Source organism: Notolepis coatsorum, assembly GCF_963971535.1.
Source record: "Notolepis coatsorum genome assembly, contig: SUPER_8_unloc_1, whole genome shotgun sequence".
Taxonomy (NCBI): Eukaryota; Metazoa; Chordata; class Actinopteri; order Aulopiformes; family Paralepididae; genus Notolepis; species Notolepis coatsorum.
Genome location: NW_028174873.1, coordinates 374,132 through 393,118, shown reverse-complemented (window position 1 = coordinate 393,118; position 18,987 = coordinate 374,132). Strand labels below are relative to the sequence as shown.

At 44.2% G+C, this 18,987-nt stretch overlaps 1 protein-coding gene across 1 annotated transcript in view; it reads right to left on the bottom strand.

Moving 5' to 3' along the window:
- heatr6 (HEAT repeat containing 6) overlaps positions 1-18,987 on the bottom strand; it is a gene marked incomplete at both ends in the record, with an annotated part of 80,054 nt that overhangs the window by 49,433 nt on the left and 11,634 nt on the right. The window contains 9 exon segments of the mRNA XM_084338370.1: positions 1,539-1,713; positions 2,424-2,668; positions 4,804-4,950; positions 6,063-6,164; positions 10,288-10,402; positions 10,942-11,057; positions 12,858-12,998; positions 13,445-13,552; positions 16,136-16,645. Coding sequence (XP_084194496.1) covers positions 1,539-1,713; positions 2,424-2,668; positions 4,804-4,950; positions 6,063-6,164; positions 10,288-10,402; positions 10,942-11,057; positions 12,858-12,998; positions 13,445-13,552; positions 16,136-16,645 — 1,659 coding nt within the window.

Genomic DNA, 18,987 nt, shown 5'->3' with positions numbered 1-18,987 from the left:
GGAAACATTCTGGATTCATAGTCTTGACGCTCTTAATGCCCCTGGGCTAAATGAGGATATTGACTTCATGTGTTATCTTTGATTTCTATCCTATATGTTTATTGCCATTGTATTGTGTGTATTCTTTATACCTTACATAGGCTACATAGGCTATTATAATTTTCTGTATATTGCTCACTGAGTATTTATCTATGCGTTTACTTATAGCCTGTTTGAGATATATATATTTTCTATTATTTTTTTTTCTTACACTGTCACTGATTGATGGCTCCGCCCTTGCGTGTGCCTTCCAATCATCACTCGTTTCAATCATTTGGTGTTTATTGCTTTATTGTTTCACCTGACACTCACCTGTGGGTATTTAAGGGGGTGATGTGTTTGTACATTTTACTCCAATCCTGATGAAGACCGCTATGGTCGAAACATGTTGATTCGATTTTAATGACTTAGCCACTTTTAATAAAGGCTTTTTAACCATCTTCCCTCTGGATTTTACATCTTTTTGAGTGCCTGGATCGACTCTCTTCTCTGAACTCTGCATTCCCGGTGATCCAAGAGCACCTTAACCTCTATTGAACTGAGCTAACCAAGTTCTCCCCTTTGAGCACCTGGTTGTTTTTTCTCCTGCCAGAAGAGGTATTATTTAGAACATTACTTCATATTTTTCTTGTTGTTTATTTTGTCCAGTAAGACTTGAAAATATATATTATTTTGTCATAGGTTGATTTAGTTATTTTCTTGATTTGTCAGATAGATTACTTTAGGCATAATACAGCATGTTGAGTAACTTTGGTTATAGAGATATTATTTTGTTATATAAAATATAAACACTAATTTTATATCCATACAGAGAAGGCATACTTTAAATATATTATAATGATAAGGCATCTTTGAGTAAACTTTGAGTATCATTAAGTATCTTGAGACTGAAGGCAGTGTCCTCTTTAAAAAAAAATCACAATATGGTCACCCTTGAAGTCGCATTATAATTCACTTAATAAAATAATGACGAGTCAGCCTCCTAAAAAGACAAAAGTTAGTGACGCGACTCACACCGCTGCCGCCAAAGTAAGGACTTTGCTCTGTATCGTCAATCAATGGTCAAATAAATATTTGATTAAGGAATATAATATGCCTTTTTGTATTATTTCTCGGTGTATCAGCAAAATGTATATATTTTTATGTTAGCCATTGAGGGAAATTAAGATTCTCAGATTTTTTACAAACCGCCGCATATCAACTAACCGGTTAATCGGCAGGTGACGCATGTTGCTCAGTAGTTGCTGATGTCTGCTCAGGAGGTTTGAGTGTTTGCTCAGACCGAAAAGAAAATTAGAGGGAACATTGATTAGGAGGCCGGCTTATAATTGCTTAGCTCAACAGCGCACCCGGTCATTAATAGAGACCCGATTTTTTATTGAATACCGGTTACTATTAGAGGAATTACGCCCCTGTGTTTACCCTGCGACGATGTGTCAAAATGTCTGCCTCGAAAAAGGGCCTATGGGACAATGAATAAATCTCTAAAAGTGTCGTACCTTGGGCGAGGGGTCCTTCAGGATGATGGTGAGGAGGGTGAGAGACGGCTGACCTCCCACGGGACCGTCGGGGATGAAGGACGACCAGTAGCCGTACAAAACCCTCTTCTCCACTCCTTTCACCACCGCCAGCAGGCAGTGGAGCGCACACTGACGCACGCCACAGTAGTACGCCCTGAGATAAAGACATCATTAAGGACAGTAGTACGCCCTGAGATAAAGACATCATTAAGGACAGTAGTACGCCCTGAGATAAAGACATCATTAAGGACAGTAGTACGCCCTGAGATAAAGACATTAAGGATAGAGTCCTACCTCAGTTTGCTCTGAGTGTGTGAGTCCTACCTCAGTTTGCTCTGAGTGTGTGAGTCCTACCTCAGTTTGCTCTGAGTGTGTGAGTCCTACCTCAGTTTGCTCTGAGTGTGTGAGTCCTACCTCAGTTTGCTCTGAGTGTGTGAGTCCTACCTCAGTTTGCTCTGAGTGTGTGAGTCCTACCTCAGTTTGCTCTGAGCGTGTGAGTCCTACCTCAGTTTGCTCTGAGTGTGTGAGTCCTACATCAGTTTGCTCTGAGTGTGTGAGTCCTACATCAGTTTGCTCTGAGTGTGTGAGTCCTACCTCAGTTTGCTCTGAGTGTGTGAGTCCTACCTCAGTTTGCTCTGAGTGTGTGAGTCCTACATCAGTTTGCTCTGAGTGTGTGAGTCCTACCTCAGTTTGCTCTGAGCGTGTGAGTCCTACCTCAGTTTGCTCTGAGTGTGTGAGTCCTACATCAGTTTGCTCTGAGTGTGTGAGTCCTACATCAGTTTGCTCTGAGTGTGTGAGTCCTACCTCAGTTTGCTCTGAGTGTGTGAGTCCTACATCAGTTTGCTCTGAGTGTGTGAGTCCTACCTCAGTTTGCTCTGAGCTCCTCCCTCCGGGTCTGAGAACTCGGAGTCCGAGCTGCTCCTCTTCCAGGAGGGGTAGAGAGGGGGAGCGGAGGGTTTAGAAGACCAAGCATCTCCTCCTCTCCCTCCTCCTCCTCTCTTCTGCAGCATGGCCACCACGGCGTCCCTTTCGCCTTCCTCTCCGTCGACCCCCCTCTTCTCTTCTCCGTCCGTCTTCTTCCCTTTCCCCCTGGACTTCCTCTTCTTATTCTGTGGAGGACGTGGAGAGATGGGGAAGAGTCAGCCGTTTGTGACATCATATCCTGTTCCTCGCCGCATAATTCCATTTGAGTCTGACCATCTTCTTCTTAGATGGTTCCGTTAGCGACTAAGGCTGCGTCCCAATTCTCCCCTTGGCCCTACGGCTTGGGCCTACCCCTCGTCTTGGAGTGCCCTTGATGGGAGTCACCCTTCAGAGCGGAGCCACAAGGGGTGAATTGCACGACGAAATGAGACAGCACTAAGCACTCAGTTGCCGACAGCGTAATGACGCAACACACCCACACGCTGACGGTTTACATTACAGCTTACATCAGAAGGACCATGAAGCTCGCTCTGCATACCATGTAAATGATAACGAATGTCTTCAGTGTTTATGCTGCTTGTATATGAAAAGGTTTTTGGTATCAAACTCTTGACATTTTGTGTTGTTATTTTGTAGCACAAGTGTTAATCAAATGTTAGTCAGGTTCTTTATATCCATACAGTATGTCAGTCAAATAGAAAATGAATGGGTGAGACTATAATAAAGCATATACAGTAGTACTACATGGTATTGCATGGTACTACATGGCAGTATAGCGTACTACATGATACAACAGAATATAACCATGGTAGTACAGGGTACAACATGGTATTGCAGGTTAATACAGAGTACTGCAGTGTATTACATGGTACTGGTAGTGGTAGTACATATTAACTTTTTACTTCTAGGTTCTCTTGATAAGAATTCTAGTCATTCACATGTATATGAATACAAATCCACTGCAAATATTAACAATTGTAGAAAATACATTTTAATATATTTATTCACCCCCCCCCCCCCCCCCCCCCCCCCCCGGCATTTTGTAAACCATGCGTTGAAACAGGGCCAAGAAGCTATCTGTTTTCCTCCCCCTCAAATGTATATACGGTACTCTCCTTTAGAAACTCTGTCTCTTAAACAGTACTGTACATTTGTATATCTTCTTGTATGTCACAAATATATGGACGTAACAGTACTGTTTATCTGTATGTCATAAATGTTATGATGAATTGAAAATGGGGGACCCTGATGTAAACAAGACGAAAGTCTTTCTCTGGTCTGCATCCCCTTAACAATTGTGTATATTGAGCCGTACTGGATTGTACCCATTCTGCAATCTGTTAATAAAATGTCCAATCAATCCCATAGACGCTTCGCCACTAATCATATAACTAGGGTTATAGGATAACTACAAATTCGCGATTTTTTATTGGTTTGTCATGACAAACCAATTACATAATCCAACATATGTGTAAGAAACTAACATATTCCAGTTGACTGTATATTTTTTTAATGATTCGTTACATTCAAAATCAATACTTCCATTTGTCTAAAAATGACTGGTACCGCTCCGCCATTTTCTTTTTCTTTAGATTTTGTGAAAGGTTTGCAGTGCATTCTGGGAAATACCATCTCTCCCTTCTCGCCGAGCCTGCACCTCTCGGCACACTTCCTCTGAAGCCATATTTGGAGGGCTGGAACGTCACTACCCCCTTGATCAAAAGAGAAATGGGACAGCCCTACACTTCGCGGGAACGCGCAAAATGGAGCCGTAGGGCCAAGCCATAGCGCGAAGGGGAGAATTGGGACGCAGCATTAGTCTTACCCATGAGTTTTTTTTTTTTTTTTTTATTATTATCTTTCTTCCTCCCTTTTCCCGATTTTCCCCCCTCCCACCCTTCCTGGTTGTTGCGTACTTTCCCCTACTGTTGGTCCGGGAGACCGGAGACTGTCACATGCTTTCCTCCGACGCATGTGCAGCCTGGGGCAGGCCAACCTGGCCGCGCAGGTTCTCACCGGGGAGAGTGTAGCATGTGGGAGGCCACACTATCTCTCCTCAGATCCAACCCTCGCTGAGCAGGCGCCCCGACCGAACTGTAAGGGATCGCTGTCCACAATGCCCAGGACCCACCCTTCAGCTTCCCACCCCCTGATACAGCCAATTGTATCAGCGTGAGAGGACAGCCAAGCTGATAGCAACGCCGGGAGCTGGATTCGAACAGGCGAATCCTAGTGTCTCCCGGTGTTGGTGACGAACGTAATCTCCGTGCGCCACCTGCCCCCCCTACCCAGGAGGTTCTGTTAGTGACTTAAGTCTTACCCCGGAGGCTTTGTCTGGTGTGGCGGTCTCCTTGGGCGGTTCAGGAAGCTTGGGGGCAGACAGACCCTCATATTGGGGGAGGGGCGTTGGGTAAAGCACAGAGGGCCAGTCTACACACACCCCCGGAGTGCCCTGGAACATGAGCCTCTGCAGAAGAACACCGTCACCGTTAGTGCATCACCACGACAACACACATCATCATCATCATCATGCAGCCAGTCTACACACAGAAATAATACAACAATAATACAAACTAGGGATGGGACTTTCTAGCAAAAGTGCTATTCGAAAATCGCTGGTTCTTAACCCTTTCACTGACACACGACAGAAGGTTAACCCTTTACTATCACACAACATCCGCGGAGATAATGATGCTAATGATGGGAGCATCGCTGTCGGTTGTGTGATAGTAAAGGGCTAACTAGTGATGCACCGATGTGAAAATTGTGGCCGATACCGATAACCGATATTAATATTGCTGTTCTGGTCGATACCGATATTTACCGATGTCGATATCTCTGTATAGAAAACACTTTTTTATGATAATCAAATAAAGAGCTATTTTCCAAAACGCATAATTCTTTTTACTTTTGTAACTTATTTTCAGAAATGACTGATATTTTTAAACTATTTAAGGCCAAAACATGTAAAAAGAAGAAAAAAAAGATAAAAAAAAAAAAAATGTAATATCGGCCCTATCTTGATATCGGACCGATACCGATGTGTAAAAAAACGGCCATATCGGCCGATATTATATCGGCGGCCGATATATCGTGCATCACTAGGGCTAACCTTCTGTATCGTCACAGTGGTTAACCTTCTGCCGCGGTTAACCTTCTGTCGTGTGGCAGTGAAAGGGTTAAGATCGAATATTCTAATATTCGACCCCCCCCCCCCCCGCCCAACCACAAAAAAAATGTATATATATTTAAAAGAGATTTTTTTTTATTAAAAATATATTATTTCCTGTTTCAGTTTAAACTCAGTTAAAATGTTCCGTTTCAGTTCAATTCAGTTGTTCTTTTTAATAGAATGGATCATTAAAATCAAAGGGTATTGCACATAAATAGGCACTTCTATCAACCGGTTTTAATAAACAAACAGACACAGTAGCACGTGCATATTTTAGATCAGTTAGGCCGTCTCTAAATATAAAAAGGAATGAAATAAGAATGCCTTTTTTTTCTTCCATTTTCAATTTTCTGACATGAAAATCAAATGTAGATCAAATGTCCATCATGGTGTTCAGACTGCAGTACCTTCAGTGTGGCCAGCAGAGGGCCCAGCTCCTCTCCTCCTCCAAACTTCCACTTCCCCCCCGACAGACAACACTGGAGGCCCTTCACCGCTGCCTGGGTCACCTGACCGTGTGGAGGGGGACAGACAGGTGTGATGAGGTCACCTGACCGTGTGTAGGGGGACAGACAGGTGTGATGAGGTCACCTGACCGTGTGTAGGGGGACAGACAGGTGTGATGAGGTCACCTGACCGTGTAGGGCAGGGGTGGCCAACCCGCGGCTCGCGAGCCGCATGCGGCTCTTTGCCCGTCAATGTGCGGCTCTTCCATCCATAAAAAAAATTAAAAAACTTTTTTTTTTTTTTTACTTTTTTCTTTTTTTTACTTTTTTTTTTTTTTATGTCACTCATTCCATAAGGACGTAGAATAAACATTTACAATTTTTTTTTAAATGGTCCATTTGCATGTTCTTGGTATCTGAATCTAGGGACATATATAGATCAGTGTCAGAAATAGTGTGTCTGTTACTAGGCTTGAGTAAATTGTAATGAACCAAAGGAGAATATCAATTCTATTTAAAAAAAAAATTATCTTTGACTTTAAATAACACCATGCTAAAATTGACCAGACCTGAAAAATCTAAGCAAATGAATAAAGGGAAGATGATTAAACAGAAGGTTTTGTAGATACAGTACTGAATTCTGCCATCTTTTTTATAATGTAAATTTCTCCACCATTTTTCATCATATTGCAACACCGTTTTTTGCAAGACGTTCACAGAAAGGTAGAGAAACTAACTGCGTTCTGTTTTATGGCAATAACGTTCAGGTTTGTGGGAGATAATCCCAAAAAATAAGAGAAATTAAAAAGTAAATCCAGAAGTCAGATGATTGACAGGGGCTGGTGTGAGCTGGGTAGGGTAGTTTTTCGAAATTTGAAAGCCCTGAGTCTCTTCCTTCAAAAGACTACACTCACTTTTGGCTGTGCCACTTCCTCCTGTCAATATGCGCCGGTTTCCGACTCAATGCCCTGAGATTTCTATAATCTTATATTTCACTAATAACAGTTCAAATAATTGGTAAACAAACATAATGCTGAAAATATACACTTTTACTGTATATCTCGGGCTTAAGAGGTTAACCCTGTGAGGCCCAAATTAAAAAGAAATTAGCAACTTCAGAGGCCAGAGGGTGGGACATATAAACACATTTACTATCAAATAGCATTGTGAGGCTGAACAACAGGACCAATTGACTATACATGTGCTTAAAGGGGAACTATCTTATAAATGGCTTTTTTCAGTGTTTACCATTGTTTCTTAGCTATGTGGACTTATATTAATAGGATATATGTCTCTAATTCTCATATTGGCGAATTCTTCCAATTCTCCTCTCACAATATTCACCCTCACTGAACTGAGTCATCTGAAAATGTGCATATCTGTGATGTCAGAGATTTCTCAGCTGCATAATAATGTGGCAGTTGATGTGGCAGTTGGCACCAGGCCACACAGTGGTTGGAGCCCAGCCTCAAAACGGCTTAAGATCTTGAGGTAGAAAAATGCGGTTTTTAGTACTTGATTAGAAATACAAAACAATGCATTTTTTTTGAAAAAAACCTAGGTGTTCCATAGACTCACAGGAATTGTGTAAAAGTGCCCAAATAGTGAAAGAAATAGTAAAACAGTTCCCCTTTAACATTTTTTAAATAAACATTATTTTTTTAAATGGCTAAAAGTGATTTTGTAATTTTGCAACCGTGGGTCTCACAGGGTACTTTTAACCCTGTGAGGCCCAAATAAAAAAGACATTAGCAACTTCAGAGGCCAGAGGGTGAGACCTATAAACACATGAAGGGTGCCGTGACTGAAAAAAAAGGTTGAGAAACGCTGGTATATGGTGTGGACCGTGTGGCTCTTTGTGGTACCACAGTAATTTTTTTGTGGCTCTTAGTCTCTGACTGGTTGGCCACCCCTGGTGTAGGGGGACAGACAGGTGTGATGAGGTCACCTGACCGTGTGTAGGGGGACAGACAGGTGTGATGAGGTCACCTGACCGTGTGTAGGGGGACAGACAGGTGTGATGAGGTCACCTGACCGTGTGTAGGGGGACAGACAGGTGTGATGAGGTCACCTGACCGTGTGTAGGGGGACAGACAGGTGTGATGAGGTCACCTGACCGTGTGTAGGGGGACAGACAGGTGTGATGAGGTCACCTGACCGTGTGTAGGGGGACAGACAGGTGTGATGAGGTCACCTGACCGTGTGTAGGGGGACAGACAGGTGTGATGAGGTCACCTGACCGTGTGTAGGGGGACAGACAGGTGTGATGAGGTCACCTGACCGTGTGTAGGGGGACAGACAGGTGTGATGAGGTCACCTGACCGTGTGTAGGGGGACAGACAGGTGTGATGAGGTCACACGGATGTACAGCTTGCAAGTAGGGATGTTCGATATTGGCTTTTTTACCGATATCCGATATACCGATATTGTCCAACTCTTAATTTCCGATACCGATATCAACCGATACCGATATATGCAGGGTTCCCCCCCCCCCCCCCCAAAAAAACGGAATAATTTCAGGTAATTAATAGGGATGCTCGATATTGGCTTTTTTACCGATACCGATATTGTCCAACTCTTAATTTCCGATACCGATATTTTCCGATATCACATTTTAATGCCGATATCGGCCGATAATATCGGACATCCCTAGTAATTAACATTACATATCTCTTGTCGTGGAATTAACACAACATTATGCATACTTTTGACAATAAATAAAATCTGAATTTGTTCTTACTTGCTTGCCTGGGTAAATAAAGGTTAAATAAATGTAAAAAGAAATTAAAAGATTTTTTATTTAATTTTTTTTTAAACAGATACCGATCATTTCCGATATTACATTTTAATGCCAATATCGGCCGATAATATCGGACATCCCTACTTGCAAGGCGACATTACACTAATCATATTTGAATACAAAAACATTTTATATTATTTAGTTAGTTAGTCTCCTGACAGTCAGGTTGTCCCCCAAACTTTAAGGCCTTAAAGCCCAACCTCCAGGTTAAACCCTACTGATCAATTATGGGTAGTTTACATCATTGGTATATAATTTCATTATTTATTTTTTTCCCATTTGACACCGGAAATGCCACTCTGAAAGAGTTAAAAAGGTCCACGCACGAATAACATGCACGCGCGAATCAAAAAAGCTTATCAAACGCCGACGTCACTACAGGTGCATATTAATGAGCCGAATCTAAAAGCTAGCACGGCCGTGACGTCACTTCAGGAAATGCCTTGCCCGTCCGGGTCATAGTACTAGTTCAATGGTGGCCCACTCGGTGCATCACAGTTAGCCTATATAGCTCCGCAGTCCCTGCTGCCTACAGTTGGGACCACTACACTGACGTTAGCCTATGGTTCTCTCCTCTTTGTGTGCCCCCGTCCTCGCGGGTGTCCTGCGGAGGAGCTTGTGGACGCGACAACAGCGGCGGCCGTTGTTAGCTCATAGCTATCGTGTTTGTACCACTAGCCTTTACGGGCTCGAGCACCCTACAGGCTGCCACCATTGTCGCCGTTGTCGCGTCCATGGGCCCCCCGGCAGGGTACCCGTGGGGACGGGGTGTACAGAGAGGAGAGAACCATTTTGGGTCGGCCGTTCATGCCGGCCAGCGAGCCGGATGTCGGGATATTTTGTTAGCACAATAGCTACCAAGCTAAGCTATGTTAGCTACTAACGTTATAAACACAATATGTGTACAACGACACAATGATTTACATTATTACAAATATGGTAACGTGGTTGTGGCTTTAGAGATGGGTGGCTATAATCACGGAGCAATAGTGTTAGGTGAAACAGATACATTTTCATTCGGCTAGTAGTAGCAAGCATATATCAGTGCCTGCCACTAGCTGTGTGTGACTCTCAGCGCCCCCTGGTGAGCCCCCTGGTGCCCTGCACCTGTTGTGACGATCATTTCGATTACACACGCACGTTATGAACCATTGATTAAAATATGCACGTGCGTGGTGATTGTGTTGGGCAGACAAAATGTTTGATAAAAACACTAAAACTGGGTCAATTTCAATACTTTTTTTTCCATTCTTCATGAAAGTCACTGTTGGCCTAGTCCACATTGTTTATTGAACAAAAATACAACGTGAAGGTTGACCTTTAAATCGAGAATTATGAATAGCACTTTTCAGTATGTAATGTAGCATGTAGTACAGTATATAATACCATGCATTGCAGCAGCTCATCTTCCTCTGAGGTCTTGGGCGTCTGCAGCGTTCTCAGAAACACTCTGAAACAAACACTCCGGTACTCCTCCTCCAGCGCTGGCTGACCAGGGATCCTACACACACACACATGCGCACACACACACACACACGCACACAGACAACCAAGAATCAGTAATAACAGGGTATCTGCGGGTTTCAACAAGTAAAATGTAAGACTTTTTAAGACCTTTTTAACCCCTTAAGCCCGATCGGTACCGGGCCGAGATTTATTTCATGTCATAAATAGATCAATCAGAATTAATGCCATCATGAAATCGTTGTAGTCCTAAGGAAGAGGAGACCCAGGGCTTTCGATGGACGTCGACATTTCATAAAACTACACTACCCAGCTCACACCAGCCGCCGTCAAAGCTGCAGCCGGCTGACGAGAAAAAAATAAATATTGACGTTATTGACTCGTTAATACCCCACAGATACCCTGAATAAACATTACAGCGTATTGTAACTGCAGTGACATTACCCAGCTTGTAGAGACGGCAGATAACTACTTCTGGTATAGTACATTCGCATGGCGATTCTGACTGGTCATTGATTAGAGCTCTGACTTGTCACTCAGGTATTCAGAGGGCGGGAGCATGCAGGGAGGACCCACCCCAGGCAGATGTTGGCCATGCAGGTGAGTGATGCGCGGCGCAACTCCATGTCTGGCTGACAGGGGGCACTGTAGAGTAGCAGGACTCCACCCTCTCCCAGTAACTCACTGAGGTACTGGAAAGAAGAAAATACACCCAAGTAAAGTACACTGAAATAATATTACAGCATGAAAACGGACCTGGCAAAATAAGTACTATCCAGACTTATGTTATACCATCAGATCAAATATATATATATTTTTTTCTAATCCTCTTTTTCTCCTGATTTTCTGTGCTTTTCCTCCCATCCCAATTTTAGTCATTATGCCAATTCCCCCCTCCTCTACCTGGTTGTTGTGCACATGTGCCCCCTACTGGTCAGTCAAGGGAGCCCTGAGGTCTACCACATGCTTCCTCCGACACATGCGGAGACAGCTAGCGGCTCTCTTTTCACCTGGCAGCGAGGACTCTCATTGGTGAAGTGTAACGCGTGGGAGGTCACACTGCCTTCACCACTTCCTGTCTTTTGCTGTACAGGCGCCCTGACCTGACCTGTAGGAGTCGTTGTCCACATCGCCAGATTACCACCCCATCGACTTCCCTCCCGCTAACTCAGCCAAACGAGTTAGTATGACGGCTGGCCCAAGCCGGAGGCAATGCTGACACCCGGATTCGAGACCGGAGTCTCTCGCATTGGTGACGAGCGCAATCTCCGCTGCGCCACCCAGCCGCTCCATCAGATCAAACTTGAAGTTATTCCATCATGGATCGAGAGGTATAGATTCCTGCAATACCATTGTCAGCAATGTGTATTCATGTTTTTTTTTTATCCTATATAAAAATATGTATACGGTATAAATTGTGAATTGCAGCAGTATTATAAATCATTTACAATGGAATTGGGATCCCAATAGACCATTTAAAATTTAAATCAAGGTGTAATTTGCACTGGAAATACCAAATACCACTAAATATCCTTATATCGTCAAAAGTAAGTTAAGATGATGATATATTTTGTAACCACAAAGGAATAGTGGGGGAAGGACTTCCAATCAGGCCCAACATTATGAAAACATATAGAAATAGAAAGCTCCTTGAATGCAACTAAATGTTTATTAAAGACATACTGCCCTGCAGAAGCTAACCACAGTAACTGCAATGTTTTTCTAGTACAATCAAGTGAAATCGAACTTGTCGGTTTTATCTTGTGACAAAGTTTCACAGTTCAATCTTGCTCTGTTTTAGAGAAAAGGGGTATAAAGAATTGCAGTAACTACAAAATCACTAGATAGTCAAAAGAAAGGCGGCTGGGTGGCGCAGCAGACATTGCGCTCGTCACCAATGCAAGAGACTCCGGTCTCGAATCCGGCTTTCAGCGTTGCCTCCGGCTTGGGCCAGTCGTCATACTAACTCAATTGGCAGAGTTAGCGGGTGGAAGTTGATGGGTGGTAATCTGGACGTTGTGGACAGCGACTCCTACAGGTCGGTTGGGGACGCCTGCACAACAGAGACAGGAAGTAGCGGGGGTAGTGTGAGCCTCCCACACGTTACACCTCGCCACTGAGAGTCCGCGCTGGCAGGTGAAAAGATGTGACAGGCTGCCTCCTCGTGTACCGGAGGGGACACGTGATGCAAGGCTTCTATCCTCCCTACAACGACCAGTGGGGGGCATAGTCGAGCAACGGTCAAGACAGGGGAGGGGATAATTGGAAACACGAAATTGGGATGGGAGAAAAATAGAAAACGAGAAAAAGTGGATACAAAAAAATAATAATAATAATAATCAAAAGAACTATAAAGCCATTTCTCTCAGTTTCACGGTTTGCGTAGTTACTGTGGTTTAGCTTCTGCAGGGCGGTATAGTTGTTGTGCACAGAATTAAACGGGCACCAAGAAGCACTAAGAAGATGGAAGATGGAAGCTCGAGAACACCTACCTTGTGGCAGTGAGGTCCATTCCCGTACACTACTGTCGACAACGCCAGTAACACCTCCGTGTGGGTCCATGAACTACATGCAGCCAGAGCCTTGGTGGTAAAATTCACCAACGCATCCAACGTCTGCTCGTTCACTATCACCTACAACAAACAGATTGATTGATTGAAAACTTTATTAACAGATTGCAGAATGGGTACAATACAGTACAGCTCAATACACACAATTGTTAAGGGGATGCAGACCAGAGAAAGACTTTCGTCTCGTTTACATCAGGGTCCCCCATTTTCAATTCATAGTGACATTATGACATACAGATCGACAGTACTGCTACATCTATACATTTATGACATACCAGATTTACAAATACAGTACAGTTTGTGATACAAAAAGGGTCTAAAAAAAGAGAGTATATACATTTGACATTTGACAGAAGGAAGGGGTTGAATTATTAACAACACACAATCACCCAAACAAACAAACACACATTCTCGGCTAAAGGACCGGGTTGAGACCATGTGAAATGCTGCTATGTGTCAAGAGGACGGGGCGGGGGTGTCTTCGACTGGTCGAGTGGATGATGTCTTACCTTTAACTGGTTGAGGAGATGATGGACGAGCTGACACAGTTTCACCACTAGGTGTTCTTGAGTCAGCGGCACCAGGTAGCTGGCGTGTCCAAGCAGCGTACACACATCCTGAGAGTCAAAAAACAAGAGGCGCTCGGGTCAGGATTCAGAGGGATCTTTTATTTGCAAACATTGTGGTGCATTATTTACATTTAGCTGACACTTTTGTCCAAAGTGACTAACAAATTGTGAACAAGTCAGCAGGAGGGGTACACCTCTCTAAGGGTCAGTGGAATTATTGTTTGTCTAGCAGTGTCGAACTTGAGTGTTACACTCTGCATAAGCATATTAGGGATAGTAGCATAGTTAGTAGATAGTAGTATTATTTAGCATAGTAGGTAGTAGGCATAGTAAATAGTAGTATAGACATATTAGCATAGAGGGCGGCTGGGTGGCGCAGCGGACTAAGCGCTCGTCACCAACGCGAGAGACACTGGTATCGAACCCGGCTGTCAGCGTTGCCTCCGGCTTGGCCGGCCGTCATACTGACTCAATTGGCAAGAGTCAGCGGGAGGGAAGCCGGTGGGGTGGTATTCTGGTCGTTGTAAACAGCGACTCCTACAGGTCGGTCAGGGCGCCTTGCACAGCGAGGGAGGGAGATGGTGAGGGCAGTGTGACCTCCCACACGTTAGACCTCACCAATGAGAGTCCACGCTGGCAGGTGAAAAGAGGCTGCTGGCTGTCTCCTATGTCTCGGAGGAAGCATCTGATAGACTGACAGGACTCCCTAGACCGACCAGTGGGGGGCACATGCGAGCAACAACCAGGAAGGGGAGGGGGGGGAATTGGCATAACGACTAAATTGGGATGAGAGAAAAACACCGAAAAAAACAGGAGGAGAAAAAGTGGATAAAAAAAAAGCATATTAGGCATAGTTAGTAGATAATAGTATAGTAGGTACTTAGTAGGCATAGTAGCATAGTAGATAGTAGTATAGATATATTAGCATAGTAGGTAACTTTTAGTAGTATAGGCATGGTAGTAACGTATAGTAGATAGTATATTATACATCGTAGCAAAGACAATAGTAAAAGACTGTAAGAAGGTTCGTTTTTTTTAATCAAGTTTATGCATCTTGGTGTACTGACCTTTGCTGACAAAATGAACCAATTTAAATGATTCTGTTTACAAACTGTTTCCTTAAAAGGCATGAGGCACATGGAGCCCTAGGGGTTACCACTATTACAATGTGCTGTGATTGACTATTTTAACTGAATGAATGAATGAATGAATGAATGAATGAAAACTTTATTAACAGATTGCAGAATGGGTACAATACAGTACGGCTCAATACACACAATTGTTAAGGGGATGCAGACCAGAGAAAGACTTTCATCTTGTTTACATCAGGGTCCCCCATTTTCAATTCATAGTGACATTTATGACATACATGACATAGGTATTTAATTTTTTATGCTCGCTTATGCCTATGCCTTATATGATGAATTGAAAATAGGGGACCCTGATGTAAACAAGACGAAAGTCTTTTTCTGGTCTGCATCCCCTTAACACTTTGAGTGCCAGCCACAGCATATTTAGTTAGTTCATGCCAACCGTTGAGTGCCAGCCGACGAGATATCGTTTTTAATCGATATTTTTTTTATTAGCGATTTCCATTCATATTTCATCAATCTAGCCTCACGTTACCAGTGGGGATCTGTCTGAACTCGAATTGGGAAAATGCCGCCCCCTATCGTCTCTCCGGATGGGACTGCACCCCTTTGGATTGGATTGAATGAAACGCATGGGAAAGAGTCCGGAATCCACATTTTACTTCTCAGGCAAGTAACCCGAGCCGATCGGACTCATTGTGGACCATCAGAACAGCGTGGAATATATATTTCCAGTACCCAGCGTTGGATCAATAAACGCGATCGATATTTGGAATGGCGATCAGGAATTGGAATCATCTTTTTGGAGAACATCTGATCTGAGGTAAGGAATCTATTTTACCAGTATTGGGATAATCAGAGCTATTTTCACCTATATATCAGCGTGTGCCATATGTGTGTATGTGTGTGCGATCAGGAAATAAGAGAATCGATTTTTCAGCCCGCTTCTATAGCGTGCATAAGTACACATATACTATCGATAATCTAGCGTTTATTTGAAAACGATTCATAAATAGGCAGAAAAATGACAACGTGTTTTGATGACAACGTGTTTTGTGTATTCCAGTATATTCCAGTAAAGGGCGTTTATCACAGAATCTTCTGAAATCTCCTGGAAGTTTCAAGAAACTAGTGTTTTTCAAAATGGTATAAAACGGAAATTAACAGATTAAAAAACAATCCGTTTCGACAATGTTGACTGCAAACAAGTCATTGATAAGCGACGGCCATATTAGACACATAGCCATAATTTAAGATATACTTTATGCGTTCGCAAATATGATCGCTCTATCATTGAAGTGGGTGGTGGCATTCAACGGGTAAATAGGAAACGGAGGCCGGCACTGAAAGTGTTAACAATTGTGTGTATTGAGCTATACTGTACTGTTACTGTACCCATTCTGCAATCTGTTAATACAGTTTTCAATCAATGAATCAAAGCCTGTATTTTTTTACTGTTGTGATTGAAGCACTTTGAAGAACTGCAACTTCTGTATGAAAAGTGCTATACAAATAAAGTTATTATTATTATTATTAGTACCTCTGGTCGGATGTTGACGTTGGGGTTAAAGTTCTTATTGTAGTTCTCTGAGATGAGTTGGTCGAACAGGAGGTTCAGGTCCTCTCTGAGGGCCGGCTCTCCTCCGCGCAGGGACCGCAGCTTGGCGGCGCAGCGGCAGAACTGGAGCCCGGCGTCCGGAAGCAGCAGGTCCGCGGCGAGCAGCGGCACGAACGGGGAGGCGTCCGGGGACAGGAGCTGCTGCGCCGCGGGAGGAGAGCTCCTCACGTCCGGGGACAGGAGCTGCTGCTCCGCGGGAGGAGAGCTCCTCACGTCCGGGGACAGGAGCTGCTGCGCCTGCACCGCGGGAGGAGAGCTCCTTACGTCCGGGGACAGGAGCTGCTGCACCGCGGGAGGAGAGCTCCTCTCGTCCGGGGACAGGAGCTGCTGCACCGCGGGAGGAGAGCTCCTCACGTCGGGCTGCTCGACAGAAGGAGAAGCCGGTAGCGATGCTCCTCTATCCGCCATCTTTATGCACGCGTGCACGGTGCTCTGCAGTCCCCCAGAAACATGAGCTGAAACACCGACGTTCCGCATTCTGACTTCCGGTCAGATCTTTAAAAAAATAAAAGCACAATTATGCACACTTTTATAGGAATTCAATTACACTGTACAGCAGGGGTCTACTCTCAAACTCAATTTACCTGGGGGCCGCTGGAGGTAGAGTCTGGGTGAGGCTGGGCCGCATCAAATATTGCACAAAAAAAGGGTTTCAAGTATTCAAAAAAAAAGTACAACTGATCCAATCTTCTCAATCTTTAGCAATAACATTTCAGAACATGAACAGTTCTTCAGAACATGAACGGTTCTTCAGAACATAGGCTTCTCAGTGGTGTCAGTGGACTCATCCACAGCTATGGAAATGCACTGTGCATTTTTTTTTTATTCTATCACAAAGCTGTTTAATCAAATCACCAGCCAATATTTCAGTTATTCTGGTTGCTGTGCGATCTGAGGGGGATTTGCTTTTGTTTGCCTTCAAACATGGTCTCCATCACTTCAGTCATACATTATTTTATTATGTATGCATCAGGGACGTGCACAGGACTTTAGAGGGGCAGGTGCTCAAAGGCTGAAAAGGGCACTGGGCCTGTGCTCTTTTTGGGGGCCCTTTTTGGGCGGGAAGGGGCGTTTTTATGCTTTTGGGGGGGTTTTGGTGATCAAATATTGAATATTGAACTATAATAATCAGTGCAGGAGCTCACTTATCCTTATCTCCCATCCCAATGTTAGTCGTTATGCCAATTCCCAATCCCCTTCCTGGTCGCTGCGCACTTACCCCCCACAGTCGGTCTGGGAGAGTGGAGGTGTCCTAGACACACGTCTAGCCAATCAACCGCTTCTTTTCACCTGGCAGCGCGGACTCTCACTGAGAGGGTGTAACGTGTGGAAGGATCACACTACCCCCCTTAGATCCTATCCGCGCTGAGCAGGCGCCCCGACCGAACTGTAGGAGTCGCTGTTTACAACGACTCGGACCCACCCCGCCAGCTTTCCCACCCTCTAATACTGCCAATTGTATTAGGGGCCTTTCTCACTCACGTTTTGGGATCGAATCACTGCTCCCGGGAACGGGGGGGAGTGTTCTCACTCACCCCTTTTGGGATGCGAAACGGCGCTGATTCGTTTTACCCCCCGCTGAACGGGGGCCAGTTGGATTAGGTGGTCTCGGAATCGCGCCGTGGGAGCGGGGGGCGTGACACACACAACGTCGTTACTGTCATGCTTGCTTGAATTTTGGGCAGATAACACCACACAGCAACAACTGGAGAATACCCACAAAAACTATATTTATGGGCAATTTGAGAGTTCAGACCTCAACCAAAACATGAAGCCACGTTACAAACGCACAGCACTTCCCTGGCTCGCATTAAGCCTGGCAATTTTTGTTTGCCATGCTATTTTCTATACATTAGTTTCTTGTTTGAATGCATTTATTTCTATTAGACCAGTGGTGCCCAACCAGTCGGCCGTGGTCGACCAGTAGATCAATGACATGTAATATAATTGCCACGAGCGATGGGATAATGTTAGCTGCTGGACAGGCTAAGCTAACTAGCGTTAGCCGTTAGCCATTGCTGTATACTATACTTTCTTGTTCAAATGCATTTATTTCTATTAGACCAGTGGTGCCCAACCAGTCGGCCGTGGTCGACCAGTAGATCAATGACATTCAATATAATCGATGCAGCAATGTTACTAGTAAGATAAGATAAGATAAGATAAGATATTCCTTTATTGATCCCCTTGGGGAAATTCAGGCATCATAGCAGCATGGGGGGGGGGGGAGTGGGGGGGGGGGTACAGGTAGTAAACAACACAGTGTACAGGTAGTAAAAACAACACAGGTAGTGTAAACAATTTGGTCAATATGGTCAATATAATTTACTATCTGACTAGCTGAAGAAATATTCACATTATTCACAGTGTCACATAAGGTGCAGTATGCGTGAGGTAGTGTTATAATTTACTATCTACTGAGTATACATTATTCACAGTATCACGGTATCCACTGAAATATACATTATTCACAGTATCACAGTATCACAGTGTCCACATAAGGTGCAGTAAGCCTATGGTAGTGTTGTGTAGGTTGTCCTCCTTGGGTTCCTATAAGTCCCAGGTCAATGTCTGGTAGCAGTCGCTGTCGCTGCCCCCTGTTGTGGAGCCTGGAGGCTGCTAGTCGCTGCCCACTGTTGTGGAGCCTGATGGCCGCTGGTATGAAGGACTGTCCGAGGCGGTTAGTTGAGTGTCGTGGGTGAATGAGTCTGTGGCTGAACGAGCTTCTCATCTTGACTAGCTCGTCGTAGAGGGGGTGGTAGGGGTTCTCCATG